The sequence below is a fragment of the Natrix helvetica genome (genome assembly GCF_964273705.1).
Source record: "Natrix helvetica genome assembly, chromosome: 1".
Taxonomy (NCBI): domain Eukaryota; kingdom Metazoa; phylum Chordata; class Lepidosauria; order Squamata; family Natricidae; genus Natrix; species Natrix helvetica.
The window spans coordinates 27888424-27904851 of record NC_138548.1 but is presented as its reverse complement, the minus strand read 5'-3'; the positions used below and the strand labels follow the sequence as shown (position 1 = coordinate 27904851).

Genomic DNA, 16428 nt, shown 5'->3' with positions numbered 1-16428 from the left:
CTCCCCAGTCTCCTATAAAGCCTCTGGAGCCTGGGGAGAGCGAAAAAAGCATGTAAAAATGGGGGGGAGCACCTGTAATGCACGCATGCACACTGGGGGGCTCACGCATTGCATTATGGGTGCGGCATGCCCACACATGACCCCCCTGCGCTCCCCCCACTTATGGCACGCAAGCCAAAAAAGGTTCGCCATCGCTGGACTAGAAGATCTCCAAGATTCTGTTATTGTTCTCCTTGCAACCACCTGAGAAACCATAATAGAAACACAGGCAATGGAGACACCAACAGTACCATCAGCTTCACAAAAGTTTTCTGAAGAATCGTCATGCTGAGTCCATTGAATCATAGCCCGTGCAGTTTCCTCACTGCAAAATAAGTGAGAAAATGTTTATGCATGGAAATGGTTCTACATAAATACAGGAACCTGGGTAAAATTACTATGGGAGGTGTGAAAGTGTCACACGTAATATCAGCATGCCCGAAAACATTGGTAGGCAACAGTTAAGAGGGCTGGAAGGCACCCTGAATTTAGCACTTCAACATGGGCTAAACATATAACTGAAACACTACTTGCACAAAACATAATAAAGTTATGGTTTTGATTTATGTTAATATGAACCCAACAACTGTGGTTTGTAAACCTCATTTTATAACTTAATGTGATATGCAAACACAGCTTAATAGTTCATACAATGTACTTTAATTAAAGAAACTATGGCTAAACACATTGTGCTGCCTAAGCCACCTATATCTGATTCAGCCTTCCATCTTCTGAAGTCGTTAAAATGAGGACCCGGATTGTTGGGGGCAATAGGCTGACTCTGTAAACCACTTAGAGAGGGCTGTAAAGTACTATGAAGTGGTATGTAAGTCTAAATGCTATTGCTATAAGTCTAAGTGCTATTGCAACTGACTAAAATAATAGCAACAGATGTTGCCAAACTAGAAAAATTTTCCTTTTTTAAAAAAATGGACACCTAACATCAAAACCATCATCAAAAAAGCACAACAAGGAATGTTCTTTCTGCACCAACTCAGGAAGCTCAAACTGCCCAAAGAGCTGCTGATTCAGTTCTACAGAGGAATTATTGACTCTGTCATTGCACCATCATAACTGTCTGGTTTGGCTCTGCAACCAAACGAGACGGACACAGACTTCAACAATTAGAACTGCAGAAAAAACAATTGTTACCAACCTGCCTTCGATCGAGGACCTGTATACTGCATGAGTCAAAAAGAGGGCTGCGAAAAAATCTACAGACCCCTCACATCTTGGACATGAATTGTTTCAACTCCTATCCTCAAAACAACCTTAGAGCACTGCACATCAGAACAACAAGACACAAGTACAGTTTCCCACCAAATGCCATCAATCTGCTAAACAATTAATTCCTACAACACTGTCAAATTATCTACTAAGACTGCATTACTATTATTCTTCTCACCTCTTCCCACTTATGGTTATATCCATGTTGCTTGTATCTTTACAACTTGTATTGTTTTTATTGTTTCCTAGTATGATTTGATTGCTTATTAGTATCCTATGACTATCACTAAGTGTTGTATCTTATGATTCTTGACGAATATATTTTATTTTTCTTTATGTGCACTGAGAGCAAATGCACCAAAGACAAATTCCTTATGTGTCCAATCCACTTGGCCAATAAAGAATTCTATTCTATTCTGTTCTGTTCTGTTCTGTTCTGTTCTGTTCTGTTCTGTTCTATTCTATTCTATTCTATTCTATTCTATTCTATTCTATTCTATTCTATTCTTCTATTCTATTCTATTCTATTCTATTCTATTCTATTCTATTCTATTCTATTATTCTATTCTATTCTACTCTACTCTACTCTACTCTACTCTACTCTACTCTACTCTACTCTATGAAAGCCAGCTGGGTGACTTTGGGCCAGCCACTCTCTTGGCCCAAGTCATCTCACAGAGTTGTTGTTGCAGGGAAAATAAGGGGAGGAAAAGGTATCAGGTATGTTCACTGCCTTGAGTTATTCATAAAGATGGGATAAAAATCAAATAAGTAAACTAAGTTCTAGGCTAGGGGAAGAAGAAAATGCATGCGATCAGCAAACACCCCACCACCATGTTTATCCAGAAAAACAAATTATACCTCAAAGATTTGTCAACAGCTCCAAGGTTTTCTGCTTTTCCACAGCTTTCAGCCAAGGGAGTGACAGCAGCTGCTTCTGAATACTGTAAAACAAGATGACAGGAGATGTGCAACTGATTCAAATGGATTCACTGCTGTGAGTTAGCAAGCAGCAATCCTCAGATCAACTCTTGCCTGTCCGCCACATGGGCCATGGGTCACTCAGGATCCCTCACCCTCTTTCCTTGTGATCGATTTTTAAAAATCCTCTTTTTTGTCTCTATTCTAGCTAAACCATTCATCTAAGTTACCAGACAAACCTAAGAGCTTTTCAGGGGTGTATTTTTCTTGGGATTTTAAATGCACAATACCTATTTGAAGTTGGAATCACAGGCCTAGCCAAGTCGGTTGATGGTTATCACAACAACTCATAAATAAAGATATCATTACTTTAAGAAAAAAAACCACCAATGTTTCTCTCTTCAAATACACATAGAGGACAGGACCGTTATCCTGGATCCAGTGAGTTCTGACTGGACCTGTTTGTTACTTACCTTATTAGTCTCTGATCTAATTCCACAAGGAACCGCTTCCTGAAAACAAGAGATACTGAGGTTATGTTTGATGCATTTATTTATTTCACAGGCCAATGTAACACAACAGTGTTTTAACTTTTGGGTTCACTACGAATTTTTTGCTGGAGAAGCAATTTGAACAGGAAGTATAAACCAAGGATTGTCATATCTGATTTCAAGGATCACACAAACCCATGATTTGTTTTAACTATGCTTTCTTAGATAAGCTATCATGTTTACAATCCAGAATCGGCAAGCTCATGGATTGGAACACTCTATATAAAAACTAGTGTTTTTTTTTTAAAGAAGGACCATCCTTTTTTTAATCTTTTAATTTTTATTACTGCTATCACAAAATAAGTAAGACATATTTAATTCTCCTTCAACTGACATTATTTCCAAACCAGAAATTAACCAACAGAGAAAACATCACAAAGATCATCCAATAATCTATCATAGCAGAATAATATCAAAAGGGGAACTAAATTAGAAACATCAGAAATGTGATAATAAACCCATAAAAAAACAAAAACGGGCCATCATTATTATTTTTTTAAAAAAAGGATATTTAAAAAAGTAACCCAGTAAAACTAATTCTTATCATTGATCTAAAAAAGTACAAAATACAGGAATTGGAAAAGACATTCCAGAACAAGACACCAATATTGTTTTGAGAGATCTTCAATTTCCTTCAAACCAGAAGGTGGGCAAGAAAATAGATCCACCAAAAGATCTTAAAGAGACACGAGGGCATAGTGGTCCTTCAGCTTCCTGGTTTTAATCATACAATATTTTTATTTTCCATAAACTATCAATTCACTTTTGACAATCTAGCAAGTTCCAGGTTGAAAAAGCTGCTACAAACAGTGTATCATACAGTACTTTCGATATATTGTGAACTCCATGTTGATTGAACATATGATATTTATATACGGGCACCCACTTTCAATGTGTTAAAGGGATTGCAGATGGAACAAGGGGCTACAAAAGCTAGACTTCTCTCCATTGCTGGAATCATATTTCCCTCGGATGAAATTCTAAAGAAACATCTGATGACCCTCGTCTGGAGAAGGACGGCTGGCAGAGCTCGATGAACAGGCAAGGAGAGCTTATGTCAGGGGTGTCAAACTCACGGCCCGGGGCAGGATCCGACCCTCAGGGTGGTTATATCTGCCCCACGGGAACGTCCTGGAAACAGGGAAGGACTGGCACGCAGTGCTTCTGCCAGTGAAAACGCAGCTCAGGAGGGCTGTGTGCGGCCCTCCCGAGCTCCATTTTTGCTGGCAGAGGGTTGCAGGAAGCCATTGCAGCTGAAAACGGAGCTCGGGAGCCTGTTTTTGTTGGCAGAGCATTTGGGCCACCATAGGCACCCCTGGCATGAGTGATGTCAAGCTGGGCACACCCACCCTGGCCACCCCGACTCCAGCCCCCCAAGGTCAAACGCAACTCTCATGCATCCCTCAATGAAATCGAGTTTTAGACCCCTGGTCTAAATGTGTTCCCTGAGCATGTACAGGGAGTCAGATTATCAACAAAATAAACAGAAACCAGACAGTTCTTGTAAAAGAACCGATGGAAGAAACAGATTTCCTATCGTATTTTTTCAGAACAAAATACAGGTAGTCCTCAACTTAAAACAGTTCATTTAGTGGCTGTTCAAAGTTACAATGGCACTGAAAAAGTGACTTAGGACCGTTTTTCAAACTTATGACTATTGCAGAATCCCCGTGGTCATGTGATCAAAATCCAGGTGCTTGGCTTTTTTTTCTAAGGAAAAAGCACAAGAGATGAGATTCTGAGCACACAAAGGGGGCAAGCCCTGACATACAAAGATAAGGAGATAACCATTCTGAAACAGATCCCCAAGAAAATAAGAGAAAAAAGAAAAAGCTATTTGCAATTAGCGAATAAATTATACCAGAAGGGGGTGTGGTTTAGATGGTTGATGCCTGAAGGTATGCTAATATTCTGGGAGGAGACAAGAGTTAGAATTAATACACCCATAGAGGCCCAGGCCTTTATGGAAAAAAACAAACTACTCCTAGAAAAACCTGATGATCCTCCACCAGATACACAGGACACGGGAGGGGCCGGAGCTCTGTCGGCGGGGGGAGATGGGGCAACATCGAGAAAGCTCAGATCACAAAAATGAGTAAGAAAATACACCTGACATAAACTGATCGAAATTATTAACTGAACTTACATGCCGACTATATGTTATTATGTTACTACCTAATAATGAACTATGTGCAAATGTATACTATGAGTATGGAGCACACTGCAGTTGCCAAAATTTGTAACCTATCCCCTACCTTTTTCCTTTGTAAAATATTAAAAAACCAATAAAACTTTGTTATAAAAAAAAAAAATCCAGATGCTTGGCAACTGACTCATATTTATGACGGTTGCAATGGCCCGGGGTCATGTGATCACCTTTTGTAACCTTTTGACAAGCCAAGTCAATGGGGAAGCCAGATTAGTACAAACGTAACTCAGTTGTTCACTTAACAAGTGTGGAAAGCAGGGTCGTAAAATGGGGTAAAACTCATTTAATAAATGTCTCACATATTAACAAAAAGTTTGGGTTCAATTGTGGTCGTTAGTCGAGGACCACCTGTAAAACCAAGATGCACGCTGGGATATTGCCAAGATTTGGCTTTTGTATTTTCCATACAGCAGACTAAATAAAATGTATTAAAATATATCTGGATTGGGAAAATAGAAAAGGGCTTTGTTTTGTTTCCTGGCACTTACAGATGGGCATGGATTAACAGCACAGTGTCTAATTCCACACTGACTGCCATCACTCCAGAAAGGACAAGGCTTCTTCAGGTTAACCTGGAAAAGAGGAGAAAAGAATGAACACTGTGTTTAAATTATTCACAAACCAAGAATGAAATAAAAGTCTGGTCACTCACTTCTAATGCTCTCATCTATACCATGGGTGTCAAACTCAAGGCCCACGAGATGCTTAGATCTGGCCTACAGGGCCGCCCTGGGAACAATGAAGCACCAGCCCGCAGTCCCTCTGCCAGGAAAAACAGAGCTTGCGAGGGCCATATATAGTCCTCCCAGACTCAATTTTTGGCTCTGACAGCCTCCTGCAGCCTTCTGCTAGCGAAAACAGAGCCCAGGAGGGCTACACACGGCCTCCCCAGCTCCATTTTTGCTGGCAGAGTGCTGTAGGAGGCCGTTGTGGGTGAAAATGGAACTCAGGGGGTGCACACAGTCTCCCCGGCTCCATTTTTGCTAGGAGAGGGCTGTAGGAGGCTGTTGTGGCCAAAAATGGAGCCTGGGGGAGCTGTGCATGTCCCCCCTCCCCAACTCTGTTTTCGCTGGCAGAGAGCTGCAGGAGTGACGTCGAGCTGGCCACACCCATCTGCCCCCCCCCAGGTCAAACACAACCCTGATGCAGCCCTCAATGAAATTGAGTTTGACACCCTGTTCTATACCATCTTCTGTGAGTCTAAATAAATCAAAACACTACATATTTTAACCAAGGCTAAGTCATGAAAGTGAAAAATGGGCTGAATTGTGTAGTAGTAGCTGTTGAAATTTAATGCAATATATTTTTGGCTACCCATTAAAGCGTATTTTTAATTATTGCCTTCTGGCCTCTATTATTTTGATGAATAACTCAAGGTGGCTAGCATATCTAATAACTTCTTCCTCCTCCTATTTTCCCCATAACAACAACCCTGAGAGGAGAGTTGGGCTTTGAGAGAGAGAGACTGTCCCAAAGTCACCCAGCTGGTTTTCATGACTAAGGCAGCACTAGAATTACAATTAAAACTGGTCACTTATTGGTTTTCTGGTTTTTAAGCTGGCGCCTTAAACCATTACTTTTCACCAAACTGTATGATAGCAGTATTCCAATATCTCAGGGGTTGCCACAAAGAAGAGGGATTCAAACTATTCTCCAAGGCACCTGAGGGTAGAACAAGAAGCAATGGGTGGAAACTAATCAAGGAGAGAAGCAACTTAGAACTAAAGGAGAAACTTCCTGACAGTTAAAACAATTAATCAGTGGAACAGCTTGCCTCCAGAAGTTGTGAATGCCCCAACACTGGAAGTCTTTAAGAAGATGTTGGATAGCCATGTGTCTGAAGCGGTATAGGGTTTCCTACCTAGGCAGGGGGTTGGACTAGAAGACCTCCAAGGTCCCTTCCAACTCTGCTATTGTATTGTATTGTATTGTATATACCACATAAACAACTTTTCTTCTTCTTTATGCATATATTTTTTTAAGAATTTGAAAAGTAATACTGAGACCTTTGTCTCAGATTTGTTTCTTTAAAAAAGTAAACATACCTACATATGTGCAATAAGCATTTGCAAAAAATAAGCACTTTTTTTAAAAAAAATAGAAAATGCAGGACTATTTTATAGTTGGTTCTGAAGAGTATGAAAAATAATCAGAAGTTAAATGACTGTAATCTAAATGAATGAAAGGGGAAATAGAACATGGCAGCCTCTTGTAGCAATGTGAAGTGTAAGAGATTTGGGATATGACGGATGTTTGTGGAATTATAGCAGTGGAATGAAAAACTATTTTTACAAATCAAAATGATGAAATGATTTGGAATGAAATGATAGTGAGAGAATGTTGGAAAGAGTAATTCAGAGGCTTATTTTGGGGTAAGAGTCTTACCTGAAAGAGTGTAGCCTAAATGAATGCTATAAATGTTGTGTTCATCTCCAAGGAAAAAGATGATAAAATGAATTCTAAACTACTCTGAGAACATTAAAAATGTAACAGATGCAATTGTTTTATCTGGAGAAATATTTTGTACATTTTTGGACTTAGAAAAAACATATCATGAAAATAAAAATAAGCCTGAATTACAGACTGTTTTGTCTGAATGAGAAGTTGTAAATTAGTTGGCATATGTGTTAACAGCTGTATGTAGTACAAGTAAAATGAGCATGAAAATATGTGGATAGCTTAGAAATTAGTTCAACTCTGGGCAGGTAAGAAGAGAAGATTTGTGATTTCCTTGATAAGGTCAAAAATAAATAAGCACAGAATGACTGTGGGTAAAATACAGAAGTGATCAGTACAAAATAAGTGAGGCAGGTTCACCATTTACAACAGTGTTTTTCAAACATGGCAATTTTAAGATATATGGACTTCAATTTATCAGACTTTCTCAGCCAGAAAGTTTTAGAAGGTTTTGGTTGGATAGAGCTGGTGAAATCCTCGAACAAGAGAGATGATAAGTTTAAAGGAGGTAGCTTAGTAAGTGGGCATGGAAGTAGTAAGATGGTTATAGCAAGTAATAAGAGCCACAGTGGTGCAGTGGTTAGAATGCAGTACTGCCGGCTACCTCTGCTGACTGCTGTCTGCCTGCAGTTTGGCAGTTCAAATCCCACCAGACTCAAGGTTACCTCAGCCTTCCATCCTTCCAAGTAAGGTAAAAGGAGGACCTAGATTGTTGGAAGCAATATGCTGACACTGTAAACTGCTTAGAGGGTTTACAGTAAAGCATTGTAAAGCGGTATATAAGTCTAAGTGCTATTGCTATTATAAGCATAAATTTTTACTCTTTTTTTCTTACTATTTGTTTTTAATTTCTTTGGCCTAGTGTTTCTTAATCCACTATGTAGGACATTGCTTTTCCCAAAAAGGGAATGTCACAATGAATATGGGCATATATGCATAAGAAAAGTAAACAGCTACCTTGTAATATCTGAAATAATCACTTTGCAGAAGTTCTTGCAACTGGGGGAAAAGGTTATAATTGTTGAAGGTATCAATAGTCTCGACATCACAAGTGCAGTCGTCTAAATGACCAGTGACCTAATGAGAAAAAAAGAGGATTAGATATTTTTAAAAGACCAAAATAATTCCTGTATCAATGCATCCAAATATTCTTGAAACTAGAAGGGGAGACGAGGCATTCACTCCACCTTCTCCTATTGCCTCACATTTTTGCACTTCCTTTTTGAGGGGAAAGGTTATTTTGCTTAATTTAGTGTAACTCAAACCAGTAGTTATGGCTTTGCCCCATAGTACTATTAGGACTTGTTTCTGGTTTATGAATCCTAACTTTTTTGTTTTAAATAAGCTAGCATTCTTACTGAATCAACTATACAGCACTTGCTTAAATTAATTTAATCATCCTCATCTATGCTTTAGGGGAGGAAGAAGAGATCCATTCAGTAACCTATTATTTAAAACAAATATATTCAAGTTACTCAGTGATTCAGTTGTCGTTTTAGTTGTGTGATTGTTTGCTTCAGAAGCCAAATGCGAGACAAAACTTTGACAAGCAGCTTAGAAAAGAGTAATTTCCGGGGAAGGGAGATTTATAGCACATGGCCTTACAAGGAAGTTGCAGAGAGAGAGAGAGAGAGAGATTCCTACAAGCTACCCGTTTGACTTCTACCTACTACAAGTTATTAGTCACATTTAAAAGCTTTACACTGAAGTGCTAACACAATTTGTTGACAAAATCCTACAGTTGGTAGCAATGTCTCACTTCCTTGTATGATCCAGAGAGAGTTGGTTTGACTGGCAAGCTTTGCAAATGCATACAATTATTTTTAATCATTGTATGTTTATCAATGTATGCTTTCTACTAAAAAAACTAACATCATCAATGGAACCAGCCATTAAGGACTTCATAAAGGCCAGATAGAAATACACCTTAAGCACAATCATTATATATTGTGTATATATTCTAGAATTCAATCCTACAAAATGGGATACAGCCTTTAGCTTAAAAGATGCTCAAACCACACTAGAAAAAATTATTCTTCTAGCAATAAACTCTTTCCTTGATAAAGAATAGGGGGCAATATACCTATAGATGAAAGCACTGAATATAAAACTCAGACAGTAAGAATTTGACTGAGCTCCTTTTCAGTCATTAGGGATGTCTATTAATTTAAGAATGAATGTGCCTTATCACTTCTTTTGAAACAAACAGGTACCTCTTAAAATTCATTTATATTATATTTTGTCTGAAGCAATCAATATACCAACATAGGCAAATGAAGGGTATTGCAAAATGAGACTATGCTGTTCTTGCAATGCCGATTTCAGGAAAGATAATTGAAGCAGGTTAGGATTAGAGAAAACCCTGCAATCTTAATCCACAGTGATTCTGGAACAAGTTTCTGCTAGTTATGTCTTTAAAGCATCCTTTCTGGAACAATGCTCTCCATGTGGCCTGATACTCCAACTCAACATACCTCAGTTTGGAGATGTATGCAATGAGGCCTTGAACAAGTTCGGCTATCTCTGTACAACATAACAAACTATAATTTTCTTAACCACAGGTTACTTACTGAACATATCATAATTGGCTAACTTTTTATAAGATAATAAACCATGAACAAGGCTACATTACAGCTTAGCCTACTGCAAGTATATGAAAGAAAATACTGTAAATAGGGATCTTGGAAAAAGTGATGAAGTTCATTGGAGCATATCTTTTTTAAAAAAAGTTAATTCAGATCTCAATCATGTGTATCACCTCAAACACATAAGTAAAGGTAAAGGTTCCTCTCACAATTATGTGCTAGTCGTTCCCAATTCTAGGAAGCGGTGCTCATCTCCGTTTCAAAGCCGAAGAGCCAACGCTGTCCGAAGAAGTCTCCGTGGTCATGTGGCAAGCATGACTAAATGCCAAAGGTTCACGGAACGCTGTTACCTTCCCACCAAAGGTGGTTCCTATTTTTCTACTTGAATTTTTGCATGCTTTCGAACTGCTAGGTTGGCAGAAGCTGGAACAAGTAACAGGAGCTCACTCTGTTATACAGCACTAGGGATTCAAACCACCGAACTGCCAACCTTTCTGATCGACAAGCTCAGTGTCTTAGCCACTGAGCCACCACATCCCTCAAATACATGCATCCCTATTAATAAAAATGAGGCCTAAATCTGAAGCAGCGCACAAATCAGCAAAATCTCTTTGGATTCCATCCCTTGACATGAGCAATGAAGGTTAGAATTAATGGCATTGTAATTTCTAAATAGCTGGAGATCATCAGGTTACTTATTCTTACTGGGTTCCTTGGTGCTCTCTGAGCTCGGTGGTTTTCCTACAGCCATTTCATTACCAAACTAGGTAACATCATCAGTGCTAGCAGATGAGAGCAGCTATGTGGGGATGATTTTTAACAAGCGGATGATGTTACCTCGTTTGGTAATGAAACATCTGCAAGAAAACCCAGCTCAGAGATCACCAAGGACCCCACAGCTCAACCCTGAGCTACAAACTTTTTTTTTCTACTGGTGCTTATTCTTATCATAGACATGATAATTAACAATAAAAAATAAAAATAGACCATCTTTAAGTAGTTGCAGAATACTTAGCACAACCCACCCCCAGAGACAACAGTAATGAGTTTCTGAGAAGCCACAAGAAAACTTGGATGATATTATTATTATTTGGTTAATCTTTGGTAAGATTTACAGCCTTTGGGGCTGGTTGATAGCTCAACAGCTCGAGTCCTAACCAAGGCCCTAGGAACTGTTAAGGTAACATTGGAGGATATAAGCTGTTCCAAGTAGGGTGGTTTTTTTGTAGAGTCAGAATGTTCAAGTCCCATAAATTTAGAATTTCCAAATAGCGAAGTAGCCCTTTAGGTATTGCTCCATGGGCTCCAATTACAATTGGGGCAACACTTGATTTCTTTTTCCACAGTTGTTGTTGTTGTTGTTGTTGTTATTATTATTATTATGTTAATCTTTGGTGAGATTCACAGCCTTTGGGGCTAGTTGGTAGCTCAACAGCTCAAGTATTATTATTATTATTATTATTATTATTATTATTATTATTATTATTATTATTATTATTATTGCCAAAGACATGAAGGCTGCATCCTCAATGTACTAAATTTAGAGGAAATAGGTTTTACAATGTATCAAATTTAATACAACTTGGGCTATATAATCACCACCCTCATTTTGTAGATTAAGAAAACCATTGTGAAAGTTAAAGGACCCTTTCAGGTTGGTAGCAGTTCAAAAACGTATTCTTGTATACTGTCATATTGTATAATGACTCCTCCAATTACACAACATAATACAGTGCAATGAATCATCCACACTAAACTTATGTTAAGTGAAACTGTCCATTGGAATAAATCATCGAAATAAACCAACACATTAAAAACAATCACCCATCCCACTCACAGACAGCATCTTCTAATCAATATCAAAAACTCTTTCAAAGAGCTCTTGTCTTTATCAAGCCTTGGTTTAGGTTTGACATGTTAGTTTCAGATGAGAGATTGGTCCACACCACCAGGGGCCGTATCACTAGAAACAATTTTTTGTTGTTTTACTCTCCATGTCTACTCAGAAGTTATAATAAATCAGATGAGGTCTACTGCTATGCAAGTATATAAAGTTTCAGACTCACTATTTTGGGATTGAAATTCTCAGGCCTGGTTCAAATAATTCACTAAATTACACCTTGCTAGGTTCAGAGTTCCCTGTTATGGTTTATGTGGTTTATAATTTACAATGGCTATATATGTTAAGCCAGGGGTTATCAACATTTTAGACTAGTGAATTTCAAAAACATGTTGATTCCATATCAAATGGCTACCACAGTGGATGTGACCAATCACAAAATCCCCATAGATCAGACAGGAAACAAAACACAGCTATCACTCTTTGTGTAGCCTAAGGGTATAGTTAGAAATACTACATAAGAGCGTTTGAAGTTGGTGCTTGCTTGCTTTACAATACAGTAGCCTCCCATTCATTATTATGAATTTCTCAAAAGTTTTTTTTAAGGCAAATTACCAAGATAGCCACAGATCTTAAGGAACAAACCGAGCATCTGAGTCCCTGTAATTAAGCCCAATTCAAACTGCAAAACTCCCAACAGCTTCCAACACATCTGGAAGGTACCAGCCTGGGAAAGGATGCCCCTCTATCCAACTTCCTTTCAACCATTTATTTAACACAGAAGAGAGCCAAGCTGAAATCCATAAAACTTTTTAAAGAATGTAGCCTCAGCTAACATCAAGAAACTGCCAATCATAATTTAATACATCATCGTGGGTACAATAAAGATGCTGCAACACGCTAGGATGGCCGTATAAATAACCCCTTTGAACATCAGAAAGCGTCTTTCTTCCAACCCTCCGAGTCTTACCAAAGGCCATAATTTCTCCTCACCGAACCAGATAGCCCGTGGGAACGAGTTCCTCCAGAAAGGCAGCAGGATCCGGGCTCCCGTAGCGCTAATGGCCCTTCGACTTTTACGATTCCGGTTTGAATTACAGAGCAAGCCTGAGCCTTGGGGCTACCTAGCGAGGGTTAGAGCTCCGAAAAGCCAGCCGGCCGCCCGTCCTGGCATTTACAGTACCGTAACTCTCCCACCAAATCTCCAGGGAGGAGCCCTTCTCTTTTCAGAGCGGGGGGGGGGGCTCAAAGAAGGATGCGCGCCCCCCATTCCGACAACTCCCGGAGCCCAGAGCCTGGATCCGAACCGGTGTAAAGCAGGGATCTCCAACCTGGGCAACTTGAAGCCTGGAGGACTTCAACTCCCAGAATTCCCCAGCCAGATTTGCTCCAGGCTTCAAGCTTTGCTGGCTGGGGAATTCTGGGAGTTGAAGTCCTCCAGGCTTCAAGTTGCCCAGGTTGGAGACCCCTGCTTGTAGAGAGGCTCCCCCAGCAAAGCCGGGAGCCACGCGGGGAAGAGTGGCTCCCCTCCCGCAGCACATATATCCCGGATCTGCCCCCGGGCTGAGTGAGCCCTAAGGGATGGGCGGAGGAGGCACCCGTTTACCTGCCGGCCCGGCTCACCTGACAAAAGCAGCGCTGCTCCGCCGACGGGGCTTCGGGGGAAGCGCCTCTGGATAGCGAGGCGAGGAAGAGGATCAGCAGCGCCCGGCACAGGCGACGAGAAGGCACCACCCGCGACATGTCGCCTCTGCTGCCGCAACTGAAGCGAGCCTGGGCTGGAGATTCTTCAGCTCCGCCGGTCAGACACGCCTCCCGCCTTCCTCCTGCCGGAGCGTCATCTTTCACATCTAGGGGACGTGCGGCGCGGCCCGCACACAACCAGAGGCGTCGCGGCTTTGCCCATCCTGCGCTGGGAGGGGCCCGTTGGGGAGAGCCCCGTCCCTTGCTTAACCTCGCCGTGCTGGGGGAACCTCCCTGTCCTGCGTCCATCAGCCCCAACCTTCCTTCCTTCCAGTAACAGAGTTGAAGGGACCTTGGAGGGCATCTAGTCCAACACAGCTCACACAGGAGACCTATACTAGGGATTCAAACCGCCGAACTGCCGGTCTTTCTGATCCACCCAGCTCAGCATCTTAGCCACTGAGCCACCTAGTCAGGCACTGAGCCATCTCATCAGTACCTCCTCGAGGTACTGAGCTCACCACACCAGTCGCTCTCTGGGGATCGGTCTGGACGTGCAAATCGGCATGAAGAAAAGACTTTGACCTGGGTGGCATCTCTTCCTACTCCGCCTTCGTTTCTTTTTTCACGCGGGGACTGGCAGACGGGGTTGGGACGGTCTTGTCCGCAGGGCAGACACACACCTTAGAAGTGTGCAGAGATTCTCAGTCACCCAAGTCATAGTTGTCTCGAAGGTGCTTCAGAAGGCAACTTTTTTTCCCTTTAATTCCCCTTTGAAGAAAAAACACCTTTGATACACACCTCAGATCTTTTTGGTTCCTGATTAAGGTGCCTGCCTGCCTGCCTGCCTGCCTGCCTGCCTGCCTGCCTGCCCGCCCGCCCGCCCGCCCGCCCGCCCGCCTGCCTGCCTGCCTGGATTTATTTCCTTTTATAAAAGGAGAACTTCCCAGATTTTTCCAGTTTAGTAACCTCAACCCTCCCAAATCTTAATCAGGTTGCAAAATAACATAAAATAAGATTTTCACTGGAAACAAGCACTAAAATAGTGAACAGCGGACAAGAAGTAATTTATACGAGGAAGCAGCAATGACAAATAATTAAAGGGAAGATTACAAGTAGATTCTAATAATCGCAATATATTCTCCACCTTAATAGAAACAGCTTCTGCAACAGAAGTTGCAGGTGCTCTTTTATACACTTTTTAAATATCTCCGGCCCACCCTTGCCTCAAATTCTTAGGTTAGCTATGGCCCTGCACAGAAATTACATCAAGGTGGGTGCTAGGTGAGTTATTTTGCAGAAGACATAGGAGAGCTACCCACGGAAAATCCTGAGCTTTTAAGACTTTCGGATCATTTATTCTTATTTATGATTTTGATTTTTTTTATCATGCCTGTTGTCCCAAAGGCAGGAGATTCTCAGAGCTGAAGAAGCTTCTTGGATGAGAAGTGAAATGTCTTCAAAGAAAAACCAGAAAGTCCAGTTGCCTCTTGAAAAAGCACCATGACCTGGATGACTGAGAATCTCCATAGACATTTATCCTGCCTTTATTATTTTTCTAAATAACACAAAGCAGTGAACATATCTAATATGTCATCTTCTTCCTGTTACCCCCACAACAACCACCCTGAGAAGTGAATTGGGCTGAGGGAGATTGACTGGCCAAAAGTCACCCAGCCACCATTCATACCTAAAGTGGGACTAAAACTCACAATGTCCTGATTTCTAGCCTGGTACATTAGCCGCTAGACCAGTGCTTCTCAACCTTGGCAACTTGAAGATGTCCAGACTTCAACTCCCAGTCCAGACATCTTCAAGTTGCCAAGGTTGAGAAACACTGCGCTAGACCATAACGCCTTCACACTGTTTCTTGGAACACTTCTATGGGAGAGATCAGATGGGGAAATAGAGATTGCTCCAGGGCTGACATGCCAAGATTATTGTTTGATTTGTGCAGTGTCTGAAAAGTGCTGTTAAGATTTTAATAAAGTTGCCAATGCAGGAATTTTGTTTTCTTTTTGTTGAAAGTCAAGCTATCAGATAAATCCAGAATCAGTTCCCTGGGATATATTTAAGGATAGATTCCCCCTATTTAAGGTACATGCAGTTTGGCCTGTGATCTAAGTTATGATGTCTAGAATCTGAACAGCAAACACTCCATATTTGTTGTGATGCCTAGGTGTACATGCTGGGTAAACACTATGAGTGTGTGTCAGCTGTTACTGTATGTAGTATGGGTGGGGCATCATGCTGATGCATCTGGATGTATCTGATCAACAGGAGAACAGTGTAATGTATGACTTGGTTCCCTAAAGCAAACTGTGGTGTTAATAGATGGGAAAATGTGCATAACCAAGAAATACCATCAGGTGGATGCACACTTGATTGTTAGCCGCACCCCGAAGTACAATATTGCAATTTGTGAATCAGCATTGTTTTAGGTGGTAACGTAAGAAACTGCTCCATAACACTCATCTCCATAAATGTTCCGGGAGCAAAAAATAGAAGAAATACCTCAACACCATATAAGTCATTTTTGACTGCAGCAAATTCAAAATTCCGTCACTGGCATGTAGAAGATAACTGAAAGTTTAGATGTGTTTGCATCAATATTGGGGGGGGGGGGGGATTGATAATAATATAAAATGTTTGGAAAACTGACTAATCTTGAAGAAAACAAATAAAGTTATAGAGAACTATAAACATTAAAACTTACAGAGAATGGTATAAACAATTCAAGAGGACAGCACCTCAGTGGGAAAGAGAAATGGCTCTCCAGTTTGGTTCTAATTCAGTCTGATTTTGGCTTGCATCTTGCTGGTGTTATCTGTTGGATTTGGAAAAAGATATCAATAAACTTGAGTGAGGGAACATTATTGAGGTTTGAGAATCAAGCTGTATCGAAAAGATCAAGGG

At 40.7% G+C, this 16428-nt stretch overlaps 1 protein-coding gene across 1 annotated transcript in view; it reads right to left on the bottom strand.

Annotated features, from left to right (window-relative positions):
- Positions 1-13691, bottom strand: part of ERO1A (endoplasmic reticulum oxidoreductase 1 alpha) — a 33643-nt gene extending 19952 nt beyond the window's left edge. Inside the window, exons 1-6 of the mRNA XM_081936340.1 lie at positions 13453-13691; positions 8362-8481; positions 5436-5519; positions 2661-2699; positions 2128-2210; positions 291-364 (exon numbers count right to left, since the gene is read on the bottom strand). Of these exons, the coding sequence (XP_081792466.1) occupies positions 291-364; positions 2128-2210; positions 2661-2699; positions 5436-5519; positions 8362-8481; positions 13453-13572 (520 nt within the window). The 5' untranslated portion in view covers positions 13573-13691. The remainder of the gene's footprint in view (positions 1-290; positions 365-2127; positions 2211-2660; positions 2700-5435; positions 5520-8361; positions 8482-13452) is intronic.
- Between the last annotated feature and the right edge of the window lie 2737 nt (positions 13692-16428).